Source organism: Hemicordylus capensis, chromosome 4, assembly GCF_027244095.1.
Source record: "Hemicordylus capensis ecotype Gifberg chromosome 4, rHemCap1.1.pri, whole genome shotgun sequence".
NCBI classification, from domain to species: Eukaryota; Metazoa; Chordata; class Lepidosauria; order Squamata; family Cordylidae; genus Hemicordylus; species Hemicordylus capensis.
In genome coordinates, this window is record NC_069660.1 from 70,560,984 (window position 1) to 70,586,946 (window position 25,963).

At 46.0% G+C, this 25,963-nt stretch overlaps 1 protein-coding gene across 7 annotated transcripts in view; it reads right to left on the bottom strand.

The window, feature by feature from the left end:
• Positions 1–16,277: 16,277 nt before the first annotated feature.
• Positions 16,278–25,963, bottom strand: part of OPTC (opticin) — a 28,382-nt gene continuing 18,696 nt past the window's right edge. For 6 of the 7 annotated variants that reach the window (XM_053242468.1, XM_053242465.1, XM_053242466.1 and 3 more), the window contains exons 5-7: positions 20,292–20,494; positions 18,676–18,771; positions 16,278–16,942 (exon numbers count right to left, since the gene is read on the bottom strand). In XM_053242468.1, coding sequence (XP_053098443.1) covers positions 16,772–16,942; positions 18,676–18,771; positions 20,292–20,494 — 470 coding nt within the window. In that variant the 3' untranslated portion in view covers positions 16,278–16,771. The remainder of the gene's footprint in view (positions 16,943–18,675; positions 18,772–20,291; positions 20,495–25,963) is intronic. The other variant, XM_053242470.1, reaches the window with a different exon arrangement.

Below are 25,963 nucleotides of genomic sequence, written 5' to 3' on the forward strand. Positions count from 1 at the left end.
CTTCTCTCTCAGCCTAACCTACTTCACAGGGTTGTTGTTAGGAGAAACTTAAGTATGTAGCACACTGCTCTGGGCTTCTTGGAGGAAGAGCGGGATATAAAATGTAAAATAAATGAATAAATAAATAAATAAATAGATAAATAAATAGATAAATAAATAAATAAAATATCTAATATGAACCCTAGCTAGGCCTGTGCACAGCAAATGAAGGGTTCATTTAGTCCAGCAACCTGTTTCTCAAAGTAACAGCCAGATGTTTCCGCCTAGCAGGACTTCGGGGTAAATATGGCCGATATGCGAACACCCCCCCCCCATTCTGGAGGAGATACAAGTTAAAGGGCTTTAAAAGCCCCGTGTGAAAAACTTCCTTGGTGTTTTTCACACAGGGCTTTTAGTTCACATCTCCTCCAGAATAGAGGGTGTGTGTTCACAAATCGGCCAGATTTACTCCGAAGTCCCTCTGAGATATCGGGGGTCGGGGGGACACTTTACACATGATTTGGGTTTTTCATTATCTGTCCAGGTTTAACTGTGAGGTGATATGAATAAAAACTGGAAGCGCGGGATTGACTCGTGCTAACTTGGCAGAGAGGCATCTTTTAACATGGTGATCCTCTTTATTGAGCAAGGGGAGAGTAACTGCCCCCCCATCCACCTCCAGTGACTGTTGCTGCTTTCTATCTTATGTTTCTTTTTAGATTTTGAGCCCTTTGGGACAGGGATCCATCTTATTCTCTGGATAAACTGCCCTGAGCCATTTTTGGAAGGGCGGTATAGAAATCGAATGAATGAATGAATGATTGAATGAATAAATGAATTGGACACAAAAAAGTACTGCGGAAATAATAAAACAATATCACACTTTCCAAGTGTACACTCGCCACATTTTTTCTGCATCTTTAGCATGACAGGCAGATGTGCAGCATGTGCTGCTTCCCCATCATGGAAATGGGGAAATACTACACTGGTTGAAATTCTTCTTCATAGTGTTAGCAAAGCCATGGGGGCACTGCCAGAGAAAGGTACCAATCCTAATCAAGTGAAGTCCTTCAGGTTCAGCGCCACTTATTCCTCTCTTCCATTGCTTCCCAGTACTGCATTTTCACACTATCCAAAGGGGAAGTCAAATTCCCAGGCAACAGGTAGTTCACTCAGTGCTGTGACCCTGTAAACAATACCTGTGCCCCTGGAGAGCAGATCTGTTAGTATTCTATTGTACAGAGGCCGTCATGCCTGTCTTTTTCCTAACAAGCTGTAAAGTCCCTCCTCACTGACACAAGGGGTCTCCCTCTTCATGGTTTTCTTTCGGACCTCACTCAACATAATGCAGTGCTCCCCTTCTGTGCACTGCAAAGGAATTTGCATCTTGCAGGACATAATTTCCTGGAGGTGTAGAAGGAAGGTTGTAGCAGAGTAGTCAGTAGTAAAAAGCCCTATTCAGACATTACGTTGTATGAGCATACAGTTGTACACTCATGCAACATAATGTACATGTTTTTGTGTGAATGACTATACCTTCACTTATGTTAAACGTGAACCTGGGCACAGGCCCCTCAAATGCATGGATTGAGAGGACAGCTGGTCTTGTGGTAGAAAGCATGACCTGTCCCCTTAGCTAAGCAGGGTCTGCCCTGTTTGCATATGAAAGGGAGACTAGAAGTGTGAGCACTATAAGATATTGCCCTCAGGGGATGGAGCCGCTCTGGGAAGAGCATAAGGTTCCAAGTTCCCTCCCTGGCTTCTCCAAGATAGGGCTGAGAAAGATTCCTGTTTGCAACCTTGGAGAAGCCGCTGCCAGTTTGTGTAGACAATACTGAGCTAGATGGACTTATGGTCTGACTCCGTATATGACAGCTTCCTATGTTCCTATGGTACAGATAGGCTGCGGAGTGTTGTACCCATGTTTGACATAATGTATTGTGTACAACAGACCTCTGCTTGTGTACTTGTGTACAATCACTGTATGAATGTTGCACATTATGTGGGAATAGGGCTAAGGTTATGCAGTAATGAGAGGCAGAGCATATTTGGAGAGCATAGTTCTTCAGCCTTCATGCCCGAGAAACTCAGCTCTGGAATGGGTATATGGTCAGTATTCTCTGCTCTGAAGACAGATGCAAAGAACCCATTCAGTTTCTCTGAAATCTCTTTATCCTCCTTACCATTTCACACCCTCGTCATCTAAGGGTCCAACCACCTCCCTGACAGATTTTCTACTTCTGATTTTTTGCTTCTTCTTATATCTTAGGGAAATATTCTCAGATGATATTACGTTTTAGGCCAATAGTCCCACCACTACCCCACACTAGCTCTGGCTCCTATGATAATGCATATGGATCACTTAGGAAAACACTATGAAAATGCTAAGTATCACTATTACTCAAAGAAAGCATCCCATCAGCTGCAAGACATTCAGATTAATTGGCTTTAAACATAAATGTCAGTTCTAATCAATGAATATGTTGGCTAGAGAAAGCTACAATAGATGCTAAAGTATCATACACACACACACACACACAAAACACTGCAGTATTGTAAGGTTGACACAGCCTCATATGGCATTGAAATAAAAACTCTATTAAAACATGATGTTGTACTTTCATTGAGGTGTCCATACACACATTTTTGAGTGAATAACTACATGCATTCATAAAAGTGAGCCTGGGTACAGGCCCCCTAAAATACAAGATAGAGAAAGGAAGCATACTGCTGTATGTGCATTCAATGTAACATGTGAATAACTGTACTCATGTATAGATCTGCAGATGCGTATCCTCAGGATAAATAGGATAAATAGCACCCTGGGTGAGGCGCACTTAGTGCCCCCCCCCAGTTAGTTTGTTGGTGTTGCCAAGTTTTATGGATTGTGCAAGCTCAGCTTGGTGCCCCCTTCAGATAGGCACCCTGGGCACAGCAACTGATCCCGCTAAGGCCAGCCCTGCATACACTGTACGCAGAATGTACAGGTGTTGAGCATAAAGTGTGGATAGGGCTAAGATTGCAGCATACAGATTGTGGGAAGGCTCGTATTGAAGAGAAAGTTCACCAGCAGGTGTGATTTTTCCTGATCCTTAAGCATTGTGATGTGAACAATGGCCTTCAGTCACCCTTGTACTCATGGAATTATCATTCTTTTAAGAGGAGACAAGCTGAGAAATTGCAGAGTTTCTGCAATTGCAGTAGCACTTTTACAAGCGGCCATTCTCTCAGGAACATAAGAAGTCCCTGCTGGATCAGACCCAAAGTCCATCTAGTCTAGCTTCCTCCTTCTATTTGAGCACACTGGCCAATCAGATGCCCCTGAGAAGCTCAGAAGCAGGACCTGAGGGCAATGAGTCCTCTCCTGCTATTGCTTCACAGCAATAGGTATTCCGGACACAATGCCTCTGAACCTGGAGAGGTAACACATAGCCATCATGAATGACTAGTAGCCATTGATAGACTTCACCATCAATTGATAGACATGTCCTCCAGGGGCTTTCTCAGACAGCAGGGTCTTTCTCTTTACAGAGGGTTTTCTTTGAGGTTTTACTGCGAGTTGCCCCCAAAAAACAACACAAAAAGTGGATTTTTTTTACCCCAGATATAAATTGGGCTACGCTGTAAAGCACAATGAAAAACCTGAATTGTATGTGAAGTACGCCCTGATAGCTCGCAGGTCCCTGTATGCCCCTTCCCTTAATTTGGATTAAACACACCTAGAAGATTTTTTTTTTTTAAATTCTCCGTTTTCCACATTTTCATATTTAGACTTTCTAGATTTTGTAGCAGAAGAAATTATTACTGATATAGGAGTGTGAATCAAAGGTGGCTGAGCCAACACTGGAAACGCCAAGAATCAGGGGCATAACTATAATAGGGCAAGGGGAGACAGTTGTCTGGGGGCCCACTGCCTTGGGGGCCCCCCAGAGGCAAGTCACATGACTGACACCCCCAGCTTCAAACCTGCCTGGGCTTCCTTCAGTTGTATTCATCCTCCGAAACTGATGTGAATGTTAAGACCTGGAGCTACCAGAACAGCATGTCTTTCTTGAGTGCCATTAAATGACTTGCATCGTCCACAATTTACAAAACCTTAAAAAAAATAATTTAGGATTATGCTCCATTGTGGCGCGCGCGCGCACACACACACACACACTTTTTGTTACCACTATTCAGGCTCATTTAAGATTTCTTTACATCACGAGCTGAGCTGAGTGAGGCGGGGGCCCATTTTAAAATTTTGTCTCTGGGCCTAGTCCAACCTTGCTACGCTCCTGCCGAGAATGTTTTTAGGTGAGGCTTAAATTAGTATTGAGCTTCTTGCACTGCTTTTGTGAAAAGTCATAATTCATGCCGAAGATGAAACAGAAGATGGGTATTTGTAATGCAAATGAGCATTCTGATCAAAGTGGGCCTTTATATTTGCAATATAAAGCAATGGAAGCAAGAACCATTTTAAGTCCTGTACACAAAAAATGCTCTGAGTAGGAATGCTCTTAATTGGATTGAAGTGCCATTTGTTTCAGAGTTAAACTTGATCCTGTTTAAGTTACTCATGGAGATTCCTCATTTGCTTTGCATGTGGAGCACACTCTGCCCATTTGTTGCAATCAACAGCCATAAAAGGAATCTACACATTGGCACATAGATATAAATTGCTGCCATGAGCCATATGCAAGTTCAGTACAATAAATAAAGCTGTCATGTGTGTGCTTAATTCTACTTACCAGGCAGGGAGATGGGCAGCCCTGGACTTTCTCTCAGCTACAGTGTCTAATTTAAAGGCAATCGAGCCTCTGGATCTTAAGCGTAGTCATCACCACCAAGCCTGTGCACAGAAGTAGTTCAGCCATACTTTTTCCATTCACTCATTGATTTTCATTTGACCAATATTTCCAGTGGGTTTCGTCTCGGGCCTCTGGAATGTGGGTCTTGGTTGCCACATTCCAATTCTTGAACAAGGAAAGTGTCGAGTGAGGGCAGGGAATGTGTTGCTTTGGCTGCTGTACTATACTTTCTGCTGCCTCATTTTGGCAAAAAGGTTCCCCCTCCTGCAACCTCATCTCTCTGGCAGCCAGGTGTGGGGCTTTAAAGGGGGGCAACCAAGAGCTGAACTGGCTGGATGGTGGGGAGAGGGAATTCTCTTTGGGTGTGACCTACCTGAACAATCAGTTAAAAAACAACAACCCTGAACCGCTTTTGACCTTGTTGTTGTTGACTGTGCCGTCGAGTCGGTGTCGACTCCTGGCGACCATAGAGCCATGTGGTTTTCTTAGTAGAATGCAGGAGGGGTTTACCGTTGCCTCCTCCCATGCAGTATGAGACGATGCCTTCCAGCACCTTCTTATATCGCTGCTGCCCAATGTAGGAGTTGCCCATATTCTGGGAAACACACCAGCGGGGATTATAGCATCCTATTATTAGTGTGCTCCTCTGTTTGCTTAGAACAGGGGTTCCTAACTTTGTGACCCCAGATGTTGTTGGATGATGGATGATAGGATGTTATAGTCCAACAACATCTGGGGACCCAGGGTTGGGAACCCTGCACTAAAATAACCAAACCATCCTTCTCAAACAGTTTGCTACCGGTTATTACTACCATGTTATTACTACTGGTTATTACTACCAGTTATTACTACCATGTCAAAATATCTACTTGTCTCAGTGGCTGCTCAAGACCTCTGCGTACCTGAGGCAGGGTGGCAGATGCTACCGCCCTCTGCCGGTGCACACTCGCCTCCCACTCTTTTCCTTTTAAAAAAAATGGGAGTGGGGAAGAAGGCATCTTTCCACCTGGCTGGTGGCCCAAGAAGCTCCTGCCTGAAGCAACATTCTCTCCTCACCTCATGGAAGGACTGCCCCTGCTTAGTCTAGACCAGGGTTTCTTAACCTTGGCCCCCAGATGTCGTTGGACTACAACTCCCAGAATCCCCAGCCACAAAGGCCATGTCTGGGGATTCTGGGAGTTGTAGTCCAACAACATCTGGGCGCCCAAGGTTAAGGAACCCTGGTCTAGAACACTGTCACCCCCATCCCTCCATTACTTTGAGCTCACAATCTTTACTATAGTTTCCAGTGTCGTATCCCTTTGAGAGAGTAATAAAGCAAAGCATACGAAGCTGCCTTATACAGACAAACCAATCTAGTACAGTACCACTATCCTGTCTGACTTGCAGGGGCCCTCCAAGGCAAGAGACTTCCCCAGTCTCATCACCTGAGGCCCTTTCTCTGAAGATGTCAAAGACTGAACCTAAGAGCAGGACAAAGAGGCACTGTTTAGAGTGGTAGCTGAGCTCTCTTCTATTTAGCAGAGGGAAAGCAATTATCCTGCCCTTATTCAGCCTAGCATTGTGTCACCTGGCTTCTGCTGGTGTCTCCCTTGTGTTTCTTTTCAGATTGTGAGCCACTTTAGGCAGGAAATCATTCTCTCATTCCTGTCACTAAGAAAATCATTTCGCTTCTCTTGAAAAGTGGTATTTTAAATATTTGTAATACATAAATGCAACTTTTAATAAGCAGATGTTCTACCACAGAATTTTGGCTCCTCCACAAGATACATGCCCTGTTCTACCACAGCCAGGCGAGAACCTCATGGACCCACGACCTGAGATGTTATAGTCTAAATCACTGAGCCTACTTACTGCGGTAGAAAATTAACCTTCCCAAGGTCACACAGGCAGCCAATGCAAGTTATAAATACTGAGACCTGGAGCATTTTCACACATGACAGAAAGGAGTACCCTGGAGCCTTTCTCACAAAGCACTGTGTCACATGCGAATATTATGACCTTGAATAGAATGTGAAAGATAGTGGCAGACATCCAGACTAACTTACTGAACCGTGCTACTCAGGGAGATGTCTAAAGCACTACAACATTTCAACAGGGCTTCCTCTAGTAAACTTATCAGGCTGTTTGCCAGTGATTTTTAAATTGAGTGTAGGTTCTAGCTAGAGTGATTTGCATTTTTGTGAAATGTAATTTCAAGTCTCCTGTGAGAAATCTCCCTAGGTCTCCTGATTCCTGGAGTAACAGATGGCCTCGTCTCTCTAAGGAGCTGTCTGTGTTAGATGGAACTGAGAATGCTAGTATGATGAAAGTGAGCTGGTCTGCACATTCTACGTGCTATGAGGATGGCACCCAAACTCCGAAACCTGTTTGCTGTAAAATAGGGCCATTAACCCCGCTAACTTGGCAAAGAGGCACCTTTTCCCGTGATGATTCTCTTTATTTAGCAGGGGGAGAGTAATTGGTCCTATCCACCTCCAGCACAGTACCTCCAGTGACTGTTGCTGGTGTCTATTTTATGTTTCTTTTTAGATTGTGAGCCCTTCGGGGACAGGGAGCCATCTTATTTATTTGCTATTTCTCTGTGTAAACCTCCCTGAGCCATTTTTGGAAAGACAGTATAGAAATCAAATAGATAGATAGATAGATAGATAGATAGATAGATAGATAGATAGATAAAAGTTGCAGCTTTTTCCAGTGCCATCTGTGGTAGCTTATGACAAGGAGTGGGATGAGGAAACTTATAAAATTGCTGGTCCTGATCTGCCCGGCAAGTGTGCTTAAAGATTATAGTGGGGAAGGGGAAGGGAAGAATTCACACAGGACGACAATTTTGGTGGCATTTCCATGGCAAACAACATAGTCATCCCATCACATGACTGTGTATACCTGGGTACAGCCTCTGACCTGGGTATGCATGATCATGTGAAAGGGCGTCACATGCCATTCACACGACCATGCATACCTAGGTCAGAGGCTGTACCCAGGTATACATGGTCATGTGAACGGGGCGACTGTGTAGTTGCCCCTTTGTACTGGATGGAGAATTCAGAACTCCATTCCTGGTTTCACCTCTGATTTGCAACATAGCCTTGGAAGTCTTCCTTATGCTTTTCCATGACAATGACGACAACTCACCTTCTCACCTTATGTGAAGGTCATGCACGCGACCATGATAGCTGGCGGGTGGGGAGGGCTGGCAGGAAGGTAGGCTCCTGCCTGCCTCCCTGCACACAATCACCTTCCCCAGTTCACTCAGCTGCTCGCCACGGCACATGAGTGGCAGAAGTGAGTGTGGTGAGTGGCAGAAACTGGAGGAGGAGGAGGTCCTCTGGCATCCCTCAGTGCACTACGCCAGGAGCACGGTGCATTGAGGGATCCTCCTCCCTCAGCTGGGCACTCTTGCTGCCCAGCTCTGTGTATGCTCAGGCTGCGTGCAGGTGTAACTCGGGCATATACACAACCCTGGCGCCAGGGTAAAGGGAGCACTCATGCCCTTAACCCTGGTTAAAGGCCGGGGTAAAAAGTCGGATCGGACGGGAGAACAGTGCAGGGATCAGGCTCAATTCCGATGCTGCACCCAAGCAGTCCAACCCAGGTTGGGCTGCTCATGTGAATAAGCTTGTTTAGTGATGAGCAGCTTTGGCATAAGATGCAGAATCTGAGCATGCTGCTCTTGAAAATTCTCGGTGCTTCTCCTTCCAAGCTCCAGTACTGTAAGTTTCCCAATTCATGGAGAGGGAAAAGAGAAGACAATGCAGAGATACTGCAACGGGGAATGTTGTTTCTCTCTCTGAGAGCAGCAGGATGCCACGCTGGCATGACCCACGAAGCTCACTGAGACGGCGGCTGTTAGAGCCAAGCAATCAATTCATGAAAATCCAGTCCCGGTGCAGAAGGTGACCTTGAGAGAAAATGAGGGAGGGTTGTATGAAATGGGCAAGCAGGGATGCTTTACGGCCACAGAGAAAGCACCCAGGAGGGAACAAGTGAGTGAGGCAGAACCCGTGTCCTCTACACATCTGCCTCTGTGCCTGCTGCAGACACATTAGTGCAAGGGGAGGGGAGGATCCCAGAAACAGGAGGAAGCACCAGGCTGGACAAGCAGAAAGCAGAGCAAACATGCTGGGTGAGATAGGAGACTCGGTGAGGGGCTGAGAGAGTGGGGCTGGGCCCTTTCCTCTATGGTATTTCCGGAGGGGCTGTATATTTGCATGTACGTATTAAAGAGAGCTTCCATGGTACATTAAGAAGCTTCCACACACGGTTTGCTTTGGAGAACAGGGGGCAGGAGGCTTTCAGCCCACCTGCCCCCACCTGCTGCGAGCCAGCTGGCTGAGCAAAACCTGGGTCAATTCTCTTCACATCAGTCCAAAAATGCAGGTCCAAGGTATGATATGACTGAAGTGCTTGTTCAGGGGTTGCCAAGTGTGTGCGTGTGTGTGTGTACGCACACACATGCACATGCAAAGAGCAGGTAGGTGGGGTCTTGGTTTCGAAATGCTTGTTTGCTCCAGGCCTCTTTTGGATCCAGCCCTCTCCTTTCTCTTCCTCTCCTCTCCTCTCCTCCGATTTTCTTGTCCCCTGCTGGCCACAAGCTCTATTCAGACTGTGGGTTTCCCAGCAACCAGCAAGCACGATATAGACGATACTGTTAACTCAAGGGCAAGAGCTCACGAATCTCATTGATTTAGGTAATCAGTTTAAATGTTAAAACAACAGCAGAAGGGAGATAAAACTCTAACAGCTTAGATTAAGAAAGCAATTTACCCGGCTGGATGATTATTTTGATAACGTTCTCCTGCTCCCCCTCGTGGCTCTAGGCGGAAAAGCAAGTTTACTCAAGTCACTGAGTAAATTCTATTTTGTATTTTTTTTTCTTTTTAAAAAAACGAACCATTCTTTTCATGCCTTTGTAGGCCCCAAATACTGGAAAAAAACCTTCATGCTATCCAAAAATAATAATGTGGATCTAAAAAGCAATTATATATAAATGATGATACTAAAATGTGTATTTAAATTGGTTCTTTTGAGAGATGGAGGGAGAGACTAACCAAACAGCTGGGATTTAAGGCAAGACCCCCTGACCCCCTGGAGATTCATGTCCAGTAGAGAGTGATTACTGTTTTTCCAGATCTGTGACTTAATATTTCTCTCACACTCAGCCCGCTCTTTCCTCCATAGCCAAAACAATGGGGCATTTAAACTGAAGTTTCCCTTAAGAGATTTGGCTGCTTCAGATTAGGAACCCACTTAGAGTGGATTTTGCATACAGTCACTGCTGCTTTCAAACCTTGCTTGCTTTCAGTATGGTGGGGAAATAATTCTGTCACATGTATACTTGATGCAGTGTAACTGCATTCCAGGATTTTTGTGCAGGAGAGTCTCATAGACATCAAAAGCTCTTTGGGATTTTCAGGTGCATGTAGGGAGTTTTGTTGATGTGGAGGAATCACTGTGTTCAGAAAAGCAGCGTGAGGTTTCCCCCTTCCTAGAGTCTGCAGCATTTATTTGGTAAGAGAAAGAACAATATTCTCTTCCACATCATTTCCACCTCATTGAATTGATCAGAAGCTTGGAGAAGAATCTAGAAAGGCTTCATTTTTCAGGTTCCTGTCGCTGAAACAGATTTAAGGCAAGGAAACTTACATTGTCAGCAGGAGACCTCCTTAAATCAGGTACAAAAACAAAACAGAACTCTAGGAATGACCCCAGTGTTCAAGACTTCTTTCTTTCCCAGCCATAAGACTGTGCCAAGTTCTTGGCTGGTTGAGTGGAAGAGAAGGAAGCATCAAAAGGGTTCATTCCCAGAAACCACAGAGTCAGGGCCAGCCCTAGGGTTTTTGGTGCTCCAGGAGAAATTTGACTTTGCCCACCTAAGAAGTGTGGAGTCCCAGCTCAGAACTGAGTCGCACAGGCAGCTCATTCACCAGGTTGAATGACCAGCCCATACAGATGACCAGCGGATGACTAGTCTGCACTGGTATGGGGTTATAGTGGGAGAGGGAAAAGAGTTGAGGAGCTAAGAGCCCACTCAACACCCACCCTTCCTCTACTGTCACCACCTCCCCCTGCCATCAGCAGTGCAGGACTGTGATCCTCGGGGCCAACCAAACTCTCTGTCTCCCTGAGAGGCAGTTTTTAATGGCACCGTGAGGAGTTTCTCTCTGTGACCAGCCAGGCTCGACCACAGCCAAGCCAAGCCGGCCATGGTGCACACTACTCATTTCCTGTCTTGGGCCTGGGCACTTGAGAAACCAGGATGGAGGCTCCCACCTGAGCAGCCACAGCTGTAAGAGAGTGGAGCAAAGCTGGGAGGGGGTGGCAACAAATCGTGCTGCCGGGGAGGGGGGGAGGAAAGCCAGCCAGCTAGGAGGTGGGCCCTGCCCACTCGAATTCCAAACCAGGAGCTGTGGCATCCCCCAAGTACTGGTGCTCTAGGCAATCACCTAGGTGTGCCGAGTGGATGGGCTGGCCCTGCACAGACTGCTACTAGACCTAGAGTGAAAAGAGGGAATAGATCTTGCATTGTATGCCCATATGAGCTGAAGTACAGAAGGGCCTCCTCCCAATCAAGTGTGTGAGTGTGAGAGACAAGAGACATCAGTGTCACCTCACTTTGTTTTGGTTCTCCAAACTCATCTTAGTTCAAATTCAAACCATCAGGAAGAGTACAAAGTGAGTCGTGTGCACTGCTTTGGCAAGGAGCCAGACAAGTTCCTCCCACATAAGGGGCTATTTCCTTTTAGCTCAAGCTTTGCAGCTAGAATCCTGGTTATCTATTGATTGCTCTTTCTCTCCCTTCGGCTACAAAGGCAAACACGGTAGCTTAGGGGTGTAGCAAAGTTGGAGTGGGCCCTGGGACAAGAAGTGAAGATGGGCCCCTTCCTTCTCCTCCTCCCAGTGTCTCTTCGCTGCAGAAGAACTCTGTACACTACACATGGTGGAAAACGAAGTATTATTGGCATGCCCTTCCTCTCACTCCTATGCAAATAATATCACAGACTCCCCATCCGTGCGAGTGAAGAGTGAGCTGTTGCCCAGTCAGTGCCCCCACCCTGCCCAGGGACATTTCTCCCACCTTCTTCAAGTATAGGTATGCCCCTCCAATAGCCGTATTTTGGGCCTAGGAGAAAATAGACTCACTTTCTGGAGGTGGTGTGCAGAAAGGATTTTTTGTCTGCAGTGTAGGCCAAAGAAAGATGCGGCAGCCTGTGTCATCATATCAATAGTGTCTCCTTTCTGTACTGCTTAGGCAGAGGTGCAACTAGGTGATTTTGAAGCCTAGACCTAAAGGCCTTTGGAGGCCCCCCCTTCCCTGCAAAGTAAGCATCATCATGCTCGGCTGGGTGACCACACCACCCGGGACAGACTAAAGAGGATTTGGGGGGCCCTGGGGCTGTTGAGGCCCTGGACTTCAGCCTGAAAGTCCAGGGGTGAGAGCACCTCTGTTTTAAGTTTCACTGCACATTTTAGACCTTGTGATAGTCTGGCTGAGGTTTTAGAACCTGCTGTTCTGTTTCAGTTCAGATAGCCTTTGTTACTTAAACAGGTAGCTCATGGAAAGGTATATCAGCTTGCCCTGATTTTCACTTGTGTGTAGGGAGGTGGGGGAGTAATTAGGGAAGTAGTTGCCAGGATGGTAACATTTTTAGGAAAATGGTGCCATTGCACACACCACTACCTCTTTGCAGGCAAACCTGGTTGTGGTCCTTCAGGGATAGAAAACATGGTTCTGACTTCACAACTTGCTTTGTGTTGCTTGACTTTCCCATGGATCACTTTGAGCTAGAGTTTGTCTGTGAATTTCTAAAATGAAAAATGTATTGCAGGGGTAGGCAACCTTGGCAAGGGATGACAAGAGTTGTATTATTAACTATTATTTTTGTTTACACAGTCAGACAGGTGTTATTGACTGGTTTGTTTTATCCAGACATCGAGTCCTTCCCAAGGACCTGGGATGGCTGAATTTTATCATCAGTACTGTTGGTTATTATAGATAGCGTCGCATAATATAGGCTGTTCCCAGTAAAGTTGCTTTTTGTAATTGGCTGATGGTGATTTCTGTGGCCCCTATGGTGTTGAGGTGCTCTTCAAGTCATTTTGGAATTGCACCTAGGGCGCCAGTGACCACTGGGATGGTGAAGATGATGATGATGATGATGATGATGATGATGATGATGATGATTTTATTCAATTTCTATACCGCCCTTCCAAAAATGGCTCAAGGCGGTTTACACAGAGAAATAATAAATAAATAAGATGGATCACTGTCTCCGAAGGGTTCACAATCTAAAATAAACATAAGATAAACACCAGCAACAGTCCCTGGAGATACTGTGTTGGGGGTGGATAGGGCCAGTTACTCTCCCCCTGCTAAATAAAGAGAATCACCAGCAACAGCAGCTGGAGTGCAAAGGCTGCCTACCCCTGGTAATGGGGATTGTCAAACTGACTACCCTGTCCTTCCCAAACCTTTTCTACAGAGCATGCTTGCACATCAGTTATCCAGGCTCCCATATTGGCACTTCAACAGAGGGCCGGAAAGGTAGTAAGTTTCCATCTAAACGGAGGAGGTATGATATGATCTCCTTGGGGAAATTGTCTTACAAGCATGCGCAGAGTGATGCTGAGTAGCTCTGCATAGCCCATGCTGGTCTCACAGTCATCATCCTCTCAAATAGACAGGGCTAGGAGAGACTAATGCTGGGGAAAGTTGAAGGAAAGAGAAGAAGAGGACGACCAGCAGCAAGGTGGATGGACTCGATCACGATGGCAATGAGTGCACCACTGAGAAGGCCAAGTGGAAGACAGATCATCCTGGAGAGAATCTATCTGTGTGGTTTCTAAGAGTCGACACCGACTTGACGGTACTTAATCAAACACAGGAGAGACTGAAACCTGCAGCATGTGTGAATAGCTAGCTAGCTAGCAACGGCGACGCTGATTGAGTACACAGTGCCAAGCAGATGCACATGCTCAGAAAAGGCTGCAATTCTGAGCACCCTCCTGATTAATAGCTGTGTTTTCTTCTCTGGTCCTGTTATCAACCCGCCAGTCCTGCCTGATGCGATGGAAAGCAAGAATTTTGTTTCCTTTGGATGTTAAATAATGAGTGGGGGCGGGCGGGGAGCAGAGTGAGAAGCTGATGCTAAATTGTTTTTCCCCCAGTGGCCCGGACAGAGTCCCAGCACAGCATCCCTCCAATGGCTGTTGCTGCTGACATCCACCTTGCCTTTCTTTTGGATTTTGAGTCTTTTTGGGACAGGGAATAATCTTTCTTCTTTTACTGTGTAAACCGCTTTGAGAACATTTTTTAGTTTTAAAATGGTATATAAATAATAGCCACAGTAAAGAAACATGAAGGTTTTCAAGGAGCAGCCACCAATCCTGCCCAGAGTGTTTTTGCCTTAGCATAGAAAAAACACTATACTGAGAAAGTGGGAAGCTTTTTGATAGAGATGTGCAGAATGTTCTGAGCTCGGAATGTTCTAACTTGAAATGGGCCATTTTTAGTTTTCTAAGCTCGAAACAGTATGGAATGCCCTTCAAATGAAGAGACTGTTTGGAGCTTGTAATGGAACAACCCCATTCCAAGTAAAGCTTAAAGACACATAAACCTTAAACCTTAAAGACACATAAACTTCAAAAATCACTTAAAAATCAGCCTTTGCCCAATTCCTTTCAAATAATTCTGATAGCTTCCTTGCCTACCTTGGGAACTACCCTCCATCACACTCTGCTCTAGGACACCCCTTTCCCCCCGATGTGAAGCTATACATTTGCTGCAATCCTCATTATTCCCTATGAGGAATTCCAAAATACTTTTAATATTCACCAATAATCAGAGGAGTGTCCAATTGCCTTGGGGTTTTGTGGGTGGTAGGCACCCCTGAGTGCCTACCACCCACACCATTTTTGTGCCCCTAGGTGCTCCACAATAGGGGATATGGGCTGGTTTGTGTCCCATTATACCCTATGAGAAAAATAATTAAAAATATTTCAAATATCCATTAAAAATCATAGGGGTGTCTGAATGCTTCAGGGTTTGGGTGGTTGTCAGCACCCATGGGTGCTCCACAATAGGGAATAATGGGATGGTTTGAGTCCCATTATACCCTATGAGAGAAAAAATAAAAATATTTTTCAAAAATTCATTAAAAATCGTACGAGTGTCCGATTGCTTTGGGGTTTGGGTGGCAGGTACCCATTGGTGCCAGCTACCACCCCACCCACTTTTGGAGGTTTGAACCAGTTCAAACCAGTTCAAAACCGGTTCAAATTCAAACTGAACCAGAGGGTGGTCCGAGCAAAACCAAAACCGAACCACCCCCTCCTGGTTTGAACCCAGTTCAAATTCGAACCGAACCGGGCCAACCAGTTTTATGCACATCCCTAACGCTCAGTACACTCAAAATGTTCCGAGTTCATTCCGTTGGAACAAACAGCTCGCCCAGTTGTTCTGAGAGAACATTCTGGGGATTTGCTTTCCGTTCTGAGCTCAGAATGGAACGCAAATCCTGTTCCGTGCACATCCCTAGTTTCTGACATGCCCATTGGGTGTGGATGTCTCCCACAGCAATTGCCTTTGCCTATTTTTGGAGGCCCACCTACCTCAGATTTAAAATTAAAGATTACTTAGCACTGCAAAAGGGTTTCTGAAATTACCTGATTCATAATCTGATTCTTGCTGCACCTTCTTTGATAATAGCACTTCTGCAGCTTAGCTTTTGTTCCTGCATTTGGTCTTGAAAAAGCACCAGATGCAGTTTACATGAGAGGGATTACACAGTGCTCTGCATAAGGACACTGAGCACTATGTTCTTATGTAGCACAATTAATATGTATTGGTTACTATGCTGAAATAAAGAGGGCCAGGGAGGGAGGGTGCATCCAATGTTAAAAAAACAACAACCCAGTAAAGAACTACAATTGCAGCAGGTGGAAATTAGGCTTGTAGATTTGTGTGTGAGTTCAAGACTGGGAGGTCAGGATGGAGGTACTTTGGCAGAGCACCCCAGGAATCCAGAACTGGACTAGCTTTGAATCAGGACTGAGGTGCAGATGTGTGAGTGAGGGTTATACCAGGAAAACAAGACGTAGATGCAAGGAGCCATAGTTATATGGAAGCCCAGCATTGGCTGAGAGAGAAATTGGAAGGTGGCGCCCTAGAAAGGAACCTCAAAGTCATTAGATGTCTCAAGGCCCTTCCAGACATGCTCCTTGTAGCACCACTCTGTCGATTCTTGACTGCTGTGAGTCGCAATTGCATTGCATCTCCACTTTCACACTGGGGTAGATATTGTCTGTTTTGGGGACACATACACTCATCCTTCCCCTTTTATCCCTCCTGTTTCTGGTGTGGTTTGTTGGTGGTCTGTTTCTGGTATGGTCATGTGCCTCTCAAAAATGATGGAACAAGAGTGCTAACAGCCCACAGATGCTGTCAATGTGTGTAGTCAGTATCACTGTTCTGGGGGGAAAAAAAAGTCAGATTTACTCCATTAATAAATGTGACAATTTAAGCATGGAGAAGGCCATCCAGGTAGACAATGATGCCATGTAAAACCCACCCCGGTAAAGAGTCGGTGAACCAGGTGTGGCCATCACAAACTAGATCCCCTGCATCTGGAAGCACCATGAACCTACTGAAGCACCTATCCTGCCAGTCACCCATTAGGACTAAAACAAGATGCACAATGTTTTAATCTGATTTTTTCAGTTAGCACTATCCTTTGATTGAGTGATTCCTCTTTCTAGCAGATGTAGATCAATGACCAATTTTGTTTTTGCTGCTGAGTCCTAGATTCTTCCCATTAATTTATGCTAAGCTGAGAAAAAAGAGGAAGAGGAGACAGACCAAGAGAGCAGTCTGACAGCATTGGCATCTGCTTGGCAAGGAAATTAAGACCAGGGACGCTTTGCCCGGAGAGCTCCCTGGTTTTGATTACAAGCCGCCCTTGAAGCTGGCTGAGGTGGCTGTAGGCACAGGGTGGCTGAGGTCAGTAGAAGCGGCCTGTGGGCAGGCGGGGCAGGCAGAAATAAGCATCGGGAAAGAGGCTCAGGTTGATGGGGTTGCCGTCCAAGCGTATGTCCTCCAGGGCCCTGCGGATGTGGCTGTGGTCTCTGCTGTCACAGAACGTGTCTCTGTGCAGGGTTTGGATGTTGTTGTTCTAGGCAAGGAAAGAAAAAGAGAACATCTTAAAAGGCTAAACTGAGCATGACAGTGGCAGAGATCTTCATGCTTAAATTTGGCATGTGGTAACGCAGCAACCATGGAGAAAATACATGTTGTGGGGCAGAATCTGATTTCAGGAGCAAAAGGGAGCATGGGTGAGGGGTACAGGGTAGGGCTTCCATATTTTCAGCCTGAGAAATGAGGATACCCTTCCCACCACTTAAAAAAATAATGTACAAAGGCCAGGTCTACCAATTGACAAGTGAGCCAGCAGCAGCAACAAAGTTCAACCTGGCCTCTGGAGTGCTGAGCAGCCATGTCCATCTATCGTTTGGGGGCAAGGAGGTGCTCCATCCTCTTCCTGGCCAGTAGACCTGGCACTGGAGTGATAGTGACTCGGTCTACCCAGGGCCTCTGGCATGCAGCGTGCAGACCTGCCTCCTGGCACAAAGGCAGCTAGGTCTACCTGACAACTTTCTTTTTGAACTTGTAGCCCTGGCCTCCAGAAACTGGCAGGCCTGGCTACTGGCTCAAAGGGAGCCAGATCTGCCAGGTGGCTGATATATGTGGGTGGAAAAATACTGGAAAAAAGCCTTTCCTGAAGGACTTTCCTCTTCTTCATGGGCATGAGGATATAGGCTTGCCCTAGTTCAGGGCCTCTCCCCTCCAGCAGCTTATCTCCTTGCAGCCTCTCCCCCTTTTTTTCTTAGCCAGCTTTTTCCCCAGCTGGGAGAAAAGTGTCTAGGGGGCAGGCTGTGGGAAGGAAAGCTGTGGGTGGGGTAGAGTTTTATTCTTTCCCCTTGCGCTTCTCCCCCCCACCCTCCTGCCTAACTGGACTCTCCAATTCCACTATTTGTGCGACTGTGGCAGATTCAAGTTTACGTGCACAGCTCTTCCATTGCCATGCCTAATTTGGGCCAAGGAAGCCTAGGTGGTACAGTCCATGTGTCAGGTTCTCAGAATAGCCATCTGCCTTCTGCTGCCAAAGGAGGTTGAGGAGGCCTCAGAGTTTTCAGGTGGGGGAGCTTCCAGGCTTTCAGGCAGGGCTTGTTCTGTTCACCAGCCCCGCCCTAGTGTTGCTACCCAGAGGCTCAGTCAGAGTCCCAGGGCTCCTTCCACGTTGAGCCTGTTGACAAAGGGGCTACAGTTCAGTGGCCGAGCATGTGCTTTGCCTGCAGAAGGTCCCAGGTTCAGTCACTGTCACCTCAAGATAAGGCTTGTAAAAACTCCTGCCTAAACCCCGGAGAGCTGCTGCCAGTTGGTGCAGACAATACTGTACCAGAAAGACCAGTAGCAGACAGCTTCATAAGATCATATGAAACGTGCAGTTTTAAGCATGAACCCATTTATTATTATTATTATTATTATTATTATTATTATTATTATTATTATTATTATTATTACATTTATATCCCGCTCTTCCTCCAAGGAGCCCAGAGCGGTGCACTACATACTTGAGTTTCTCCCCACAACAACCCTGTGAAGTAGGTTAGGCTGAGAGAGAAGTGACTGGCCCAGAGTCACCCAGCTAGTCTCATGGCTGAATGGGGATTTGAACTCGGGTCTCCCCGGTCCTAGCCCAGCCCTCTAATTTTATGGCCCCACCCCTTTCATAGTCACCCAACCAAAAATGGGTGAAGATGATTAAGGGCCCATTTTCTTAAGGGCCCATCCCTTGACTATTGGTGTCCCCAGATCTAGCTTGTAAGGGTCAGTTCACCATCTCACTTGTAGATGCAAAGACCGCAATCCCTCAGGCAACGGCACTGGGATATAATCTAGTTTGTTATCAGACAGATGAAGGAACTGCAGTTTCTTCAGATCCTGAAAGCACAAGAAGGAAACGTCAGCCTTCTGCCCACTTTAACTGCCAGGACAGGCTTCCCAAAATCTCGGAAGAGAAACATGCCTTTTCAAGGGAGTTCAGCATGTTTTTGCTTAGCATAATGAAATCTAGTCCACAGAACATAAGAACATAAGAACGGCCCTGCTAGGTCAGCTCAAGGCGCATCTAGTCCAACATCCTATTTCACACAGTGGCCCACCAGATGCCGCTGGAAGCCCACAGGCAGAAGCTGAGGGGATGCCCGCTCTCCTGCTGTTACTCTCCGCAACTGGTATTCAGAAACATCCTGCCTCTGAGGCTGAAGGTGCCCTATAGCCCTCTGACTAGTAGCCCTTGATAGACCTCTCCTCCATGAAGTTACCCAAACTCCTCTTAAAGCCATCCAGGTTGTTGGCTGTCACGACATCTTGTGGCAGAGAATTCCATAGATTAATTATGCATTGTGTGAAGAAGTACTTCCGTTTGTTGGTCCTAAATTTCTTGGCGATCAATTTCACAGGATGACCCCAGGATCTAGTGTTATGTGAGAGGGAGAAAAATTTCTCTCTATCCACTTTCTCTACACCATGCATGATTTTATAGACCTCTGTCATGCAGTCATCTTTTTTCTAAACTAAAAAGCCGCATGTGTTATAACCTTGCCTCATAAGAAAGGTGCTCTAGGCCCCTGATCATCAGAAGCTGCCGAGGGTGCATCACCCATGGCTAATTTCTAAAACAGAACAAAAACTGATCCAAGGCAGGCTCGAGCTTGCCTACCTAAAAATAATGTCCCCTACTCCCCATTATGGCTGTGGGTAATCAGAGGCATGGCAAGCAACTGCAGTCAACAATGATAAGAATCTCCAAGGCCCAAACCTACTAGGGGGCCCACAGAGCACCAGTGCCACTGTCTTTGTGCCCCAGATCACATGAGTACTTCCCCCACACTATCCCCCACCACCCCCACTGGACTCTCGATACTGGTTTAGAAAGCACTCAAGTGGTATGAAAATCCACATGAGAGTCAACCAAAGAGGAGCAATAACATTTCGACTGGACCTAAGCCCTATTCCCACCATCATACAATGACTGCACCGTGCACAGAGGTACAGATCTGTACACAGGTATGGTTATTTACACATTATGTTGAACCCAGATACAGCAGTACACGTCTTATCAGCCGCATGCATTTGAGGGCCCTGTACCCAGGTTCATTTTTAAAATGAACACAGGTACAGTCATTCACACAAACACATGTATGAAAAACATGTACATGTGTACAACATAGGAAGGTCATTCACGGTGCCAGGTCTATCCGGGCTAGTGTAGCCCTACCCCAGTAGACCTCGTCGTGAGGACCACCGGGATCGGGCAGAGTGAAGAACAGCTGTCTGGGAGGAGGGACAGAGGAGGTTGCCTCCCCGCTACCACCTACCCCCAAGCCTATCAGTTTGGTTAGACAACTTTAATGTCTGAAGGGGGCTCCTTTACGCTTACAAAATGGAGAAAAACTCACCTCGAAGGCCTCAGGTCGAATGCCTGCACTCTGGATCATGTTGAGCCGTGCATCCAGCTGCACAATTCCACCGGGCAGTTCAGGCAGGGAAGTCAGCTTGTTTTCAGGGAGGATGAGCTCTTGCAAGGATGGCAGCAGCCGGAAAGAGTCTTCATCCACCCAGGAAATAGAATTGCTTGTCAGGTCAATTCGCTGCAGCTTTGCTGAGAAAAGAGTTCATCGTTGAAATAACATGTGCATTTCCAATGATCACACAGGAATCTTTCCCTGCTTCAGCTATTGTGCATTATCATCATCATTCACAAGCTGCACACTTGCCATTTTAAAAGTCACCTCTTCCTCTCCAATTATCATGAGAGAAATACTCTTCCACTTACTGTAGCTACCATAAATGCTGGCCCATCTTGTCCCCTGGTACAACTAGGATCCAAACCCATCATGATGTAGGTGGATAATATGTGTGTAACCCTCCCATCTGCTTCTGTGTTATCTGTCTGCCCAACATGCCACCATTTCCTTCATCAGTCCCCTGCTGCCTGCTCCGGTGAAACTGCCAATATTAGGGAGGGAGAAAGCCTTGTCTGTTAAGCTTTGAGGTTTCCTTCAGTCTTCGCAAGCCTCTGGAAATCCTAGTCCCTCCCATGCATGACTATTTCCTTTAGCCTCGTCTCAGCTCCCATGAAACTAGCAACCTTGGAGGAAGACTGTATAAAATGCTGCTGAAACATGGGATTTTGTTGTTTCCTTTGTTGTTGTGCCCTTGTTTTCATTTGTTGCTGTTTCAGTTTTTTTCCTTTTCAGTATTACTATATGCACCAGTGCTGATGTGCATTCACACCCTTTTGAAGGAATCCCCACCCCCATTCTGATAAAATGGAGAAGAGCTTTTCCTCGACCTTGTCAGTTTCACTGGAGACCAAGGGAGAGACTCTGAAAAGAAATGGCCACATCCCAGGTGCCCATGGCCACAGAAAAGGAAGAACTGGATAAGGGAATCGGCCATGTCTGTTAGTAGTGTCCAAAGAGACTCTTGCATTTTGTGAGAAGAATTTAACATATGGGCAACTCTATAGGGAAACAAGAAGTTCTTGGTAAGAACTAGTCTGTCTACTTTCCTTTCACTATCCCTACAACTGGACTATATTTCCTCCAGATCAATTAGGTAGTTCATAAGTTAGCCCTCTTGCACCTCAAATTTTCATGCGTCCACCATCTTGAACTGGGGTGGATGACATCATCACAAACTACACTGTTAAGGTGTCCCTATGTGCCCCTGCAATGAACCAAATTTAGTCCAAATTGGTTCCCACTTGCACCTTAAATGTTCATGTGTCCGCCATCTTGAATTGGGGTAGATGACAGCATCACAAACGATGCCATAAAGGCGTACCAATGTGTTCCTACAGTGGTATCAAATAAGGTTCAAATCGGTTAGGCAGTTCACAAGTTAGCCCTCTTGTGCCTCAAACGTTCATATGTCCACCATCTTGAATTCAGATGGATGACATCATCACAAACTACACCGTTGAGGTATCCCTTTTGTCACTCATTACAACTGCACCAAATTTGGTTCAAATCAGGTAGTTCACATGTTAGCCCACTTACATCGCAAATGTTTACATGCCCACCATCTTGAATCTGAGTGGATGACATCATCACAAACTACGCTGTTGAGGTGTCCCTATGTATCCCTACAGCTGTAGCAAGTTTGTTTCAAATCGGTTAGGCAGTTCACAAGTCTTTTTATTTGTATTTTTGTCTTGAGGATCAAGATAATGAGGTTAACAAGGTGGTGGTGAAATTCTTTTATGTCGCTATTAGACTAAGATCCTGTTTAAGATCTAATTCTTAGGAGCTATTGTTTTGTCCTGATAATTATGTATTATATTACTGCTGGCATATTTTGCTTTTAATCTTTGTATGTTCTCTGTATGGCCTATGGCTGTAATAAATTGATTAAGTTAGCCCTCTTGTGCCTCAAACGTTTACACGTCTGCCATCTTCCATCGGGGTGGATGACATCATCACAAACTATGCTGTTGAGGTGTCCTTATGTATCTCTACAACCGTACCCAATTTGATTCATATTGGTCCAGGCATTGCAAAGTTGATGGGGGACACACACATGGACACGGACACACACACCCAAATGCCCGGTGATCTCACAAGCTTACATTCTTTAAGGAATGTAGGCTAATAAAATGAACATTCATATAACTGAATATTCCTTCATACAAAAAAACCCCAACAAACAACCCTCCACCCAGAAAACAAGACCAGCTCCACGCACAACTGGTAACAAGCATGAAATGTCCCCTTTGCTAAGCAGGGTCCACCCTGGTTTGCATTTGGATGGGAGACGTGTGAGCATATTCCCATCAGGGGATGGGGCCACTCTGAGAAGAGCATCTGCATGCTTTCATGCAGAAGGTTCCAAGTTTCCTCCCTGGCATCTTCAAGATAGGGCTGAGAGAGAATCCTTCCTGTAACCTTGGAAAAGCTGCTGCCAGTCTATGTAGACAATACTGAGCTAGGTGGGCCAGTGGTCTGACTTGGTATAAGGCAGCTTCCCATGTTCCTAACTAGATGCCGTAGAGAAGGGTTCTAGCCTGCTCTTCACCCTGACTAACTTTACTTATTATTTATATGTTGCTTTCCAGCCAAAAACATTATCAAAGTGGTTTACATAGAAAAAAGGAATAAGATGATTCCCCTGTCCCAAAAGGGGTCACAATCTAAAAAGAAAGACAGGGTAGATATCAGCAGCAGTCACTGGAGGGATGTGATGTGGTTGAATAGTGCCAGTTGCTCTCACTCTGCTTAATATATAGAAAGTATACATAAAACCACCACTTTGAAAGGAGCCTCTTTATTTATTTATTTAACATATTTGGATACTGCCCCAAACCGAGGTCTCTGGGCAGTTTACAATACTTAGCATATTCTCTTCATGCAGGATTTCCCAGTTAGCGTATTCTTTTCATGCAGGATCCCTCCGCGCCCCCCCCAGTCATAAATAAATCAACTTTATGATCTAATCTCCCCCCCAAAATTATGGTTCATAATAAATGTTGACTGACTGACTAGGGGGGAAATCCTGCATGAGGAGAATACACTAACTGAATACACTTCCTTTCCAAGTGAAGCATTCCTCCATGTGAGCCACCTGCAGCCTGAAGTAGTCCACCTTAGGCACAGGTTTTCCAAACTAGATGAAATGTGGCAAACTAATGGTGTTTGGGTTTTGGCTGCAATGGAGCTATGGAGGGTGCCACAGGTCACTGCAGCATCCGTGTGTGCAGAGGGAATACTTCACACTTTATCTGTGGGACATTTTCCTAATCAAAACCACCATCACCCCCAACAAAATCTGTTAGAGAGACAGGAACCCTGCCAGGGGGGAAAGTTAGCTAGCCTATCTGTAGCTCCTAGAAGACATCTATGAACCCATGTTCATGTAATAGCTTTCTGGGATGGACTAGGCCAGCGAAGGGTTTCCTGTGAACAGACCTTCTTGTGGTAGCCCATGCAATCCCCAGGCCCAGTTTCCATGGTGGCACTAAACATCTATTGCCCTCCAAAGTTCCATACTTTCTTATCATTCTCTCTAACCCAAAGGAGGAATAAAAAAAATGAAGAAAAGAAAAATCCCAGAAGATGCAAATTACAAACTGTTACTGTAGCACAGAGATCTCGTCAGTGCAGAATTATGGAGCACTTCCACCCTCAGATAGGAGCCTCTCCATCTTGTCTCCCAGTCTGATTGCATTAGCTCTTCCTTGGCTTCCACTCACAGTCCAGGAATTCCTCAGCCTAATGACAGGCTTTGTGAACATAAAGTGTTTCCTTCTACCCATTTCTCTGGTTTTAAACACTGTGAGATCCTAACCAAATCCCAATCTCATATTTCGAGATTGGCTGAGAAAGATGCATTACCAGCTCTCAAATGGATGTGCTGCCCGACAGAAAATGGTCAGGTTTTTTCATCTCTGAATTCAGGCATCTTAATATGGTATTTTAAAAAAACACATCTGGGTGGCAATTTTGCTCTGGGTAATTAATGTGAAACTGTTTACATGAGGGAAACTTTGTGCCTGACTCATGTGCTGGCACATTAGTGCACAAGAAGCAAAAAATCCTGCCGTTTTCTTTTGCACACACACCCTCGTGTAATTATGGTTGTAAATCACTGCAATCAGCACTGGTGGAGAGGTGTGTCAAATCAGTAGGGAAAATCTACATGAGAGCAATCTGGTGGTCACATAAACAATACTACCTCAGACCTTTATTATGCTATGCAAGGTCTGAACACAAGATGGTGACACAGCTGCTAATGTATTTGTGGAATCTGTTCAGCCAAATTGTCCTGGACCTTTTCCAGACAGGGCTTTCAGCTCTCAGCATATCCTACGAGTGAAGCCACTTCGAATTAGACTCACAGAATTGGGGAAGCTGCCCCTCCCCTCTCCACTTGGAGTTTTCTTTCATGTAAGTTCACATAGCTTGCTTCCAGGTTTTGCTTGTGGCCAATGGTGTCCTAGAGGAGGCAGGATGCCACGCCTCCTTCCCCCCCAGGGTTTAGTAATTAAAACAGCCTCTGTTGAAGACCACACACACACACACACGCTTCTGCTTAAATGGTTTGTGGATCTGACTGCCTGTTAGCCATCAGCCTTAGCTTTCTATCCCCCCCACCCGCCTTGACCCCAACACACAAACCAGTCCCAATCATGTGTCAGCCCCCTGCAGAGTTACCTCTTCTTTTACAGCCTCCTTCCCAGTTTGGATTGCATGTTCATTTCCTGCAAGGAAAGCCCTCTTCAAACCCTCTCTGCTCCCCAGCAATATTCCCTCTAACAGGGATTCCCAGATGTTGTTGACTACAACTCCCAGAAACCCCAGCTGCAATGGCTTTTGCTTGGGGATTATGGGAGTTGTAGTCAAAAACATCTGGGAATCCTTGTTAGAGGGAACACTGATCCCCCAGATCTCTCCACTCCAAAAACCTTCAAAGAGCAAAAAGGTAGCTATGCTGCCTGAAAACTGGTTTTCCACTCTTTGTCCCGGGGTCAAAGGCAAGGCAGCTTCCTGTTTGCATTTGACTTGCTCTTATGTTAATGTGAAGACTTTACGTCACCGCCTTGCAGCAAGCCCCTCCGGTATATCCAGAAAACTCCACTGAAATACAGTGAAGCTATTCACATGTTGGGAGAAAATCGGGCTAGCGGAGGCTAGCCCGATTTTCTCCCATCATGAGAACCACTGGGCTTGGCTGCGAGCCTGGTGGTTCTTAAGCGGGTCACCCGCTTAAGTAGACCGGTGCTTAAACCGATAGGCAAGCCAGAGAGCTCTGCAACCGGTTTTGGCCAACGTGAGGAGCCATGGCACAGCTCTGCGCCAGGGCTCCTCACCAGGAGATCCCCGGAGGGGAGATGAAAAGCCACCTCCTGTCTTGGGGTCACTTCCAGTATGCCCTGTGTGCTCGTGCAGGGTATGCTGGAGCTTCCGGGGGCCACACGGCCCCCGATCCTCCCAGCCCCCGCCGGCTCTGTAATGGAGCCGGCAGTCATGTGGGTGGCCCGCTAACCCTCCTCAGGCAGCTCCCACTAATCGTGGGAACTGCCTCAGTATTTTCTAAAACGCGGATGTAAATTAGGATGAGGTGAAACTTG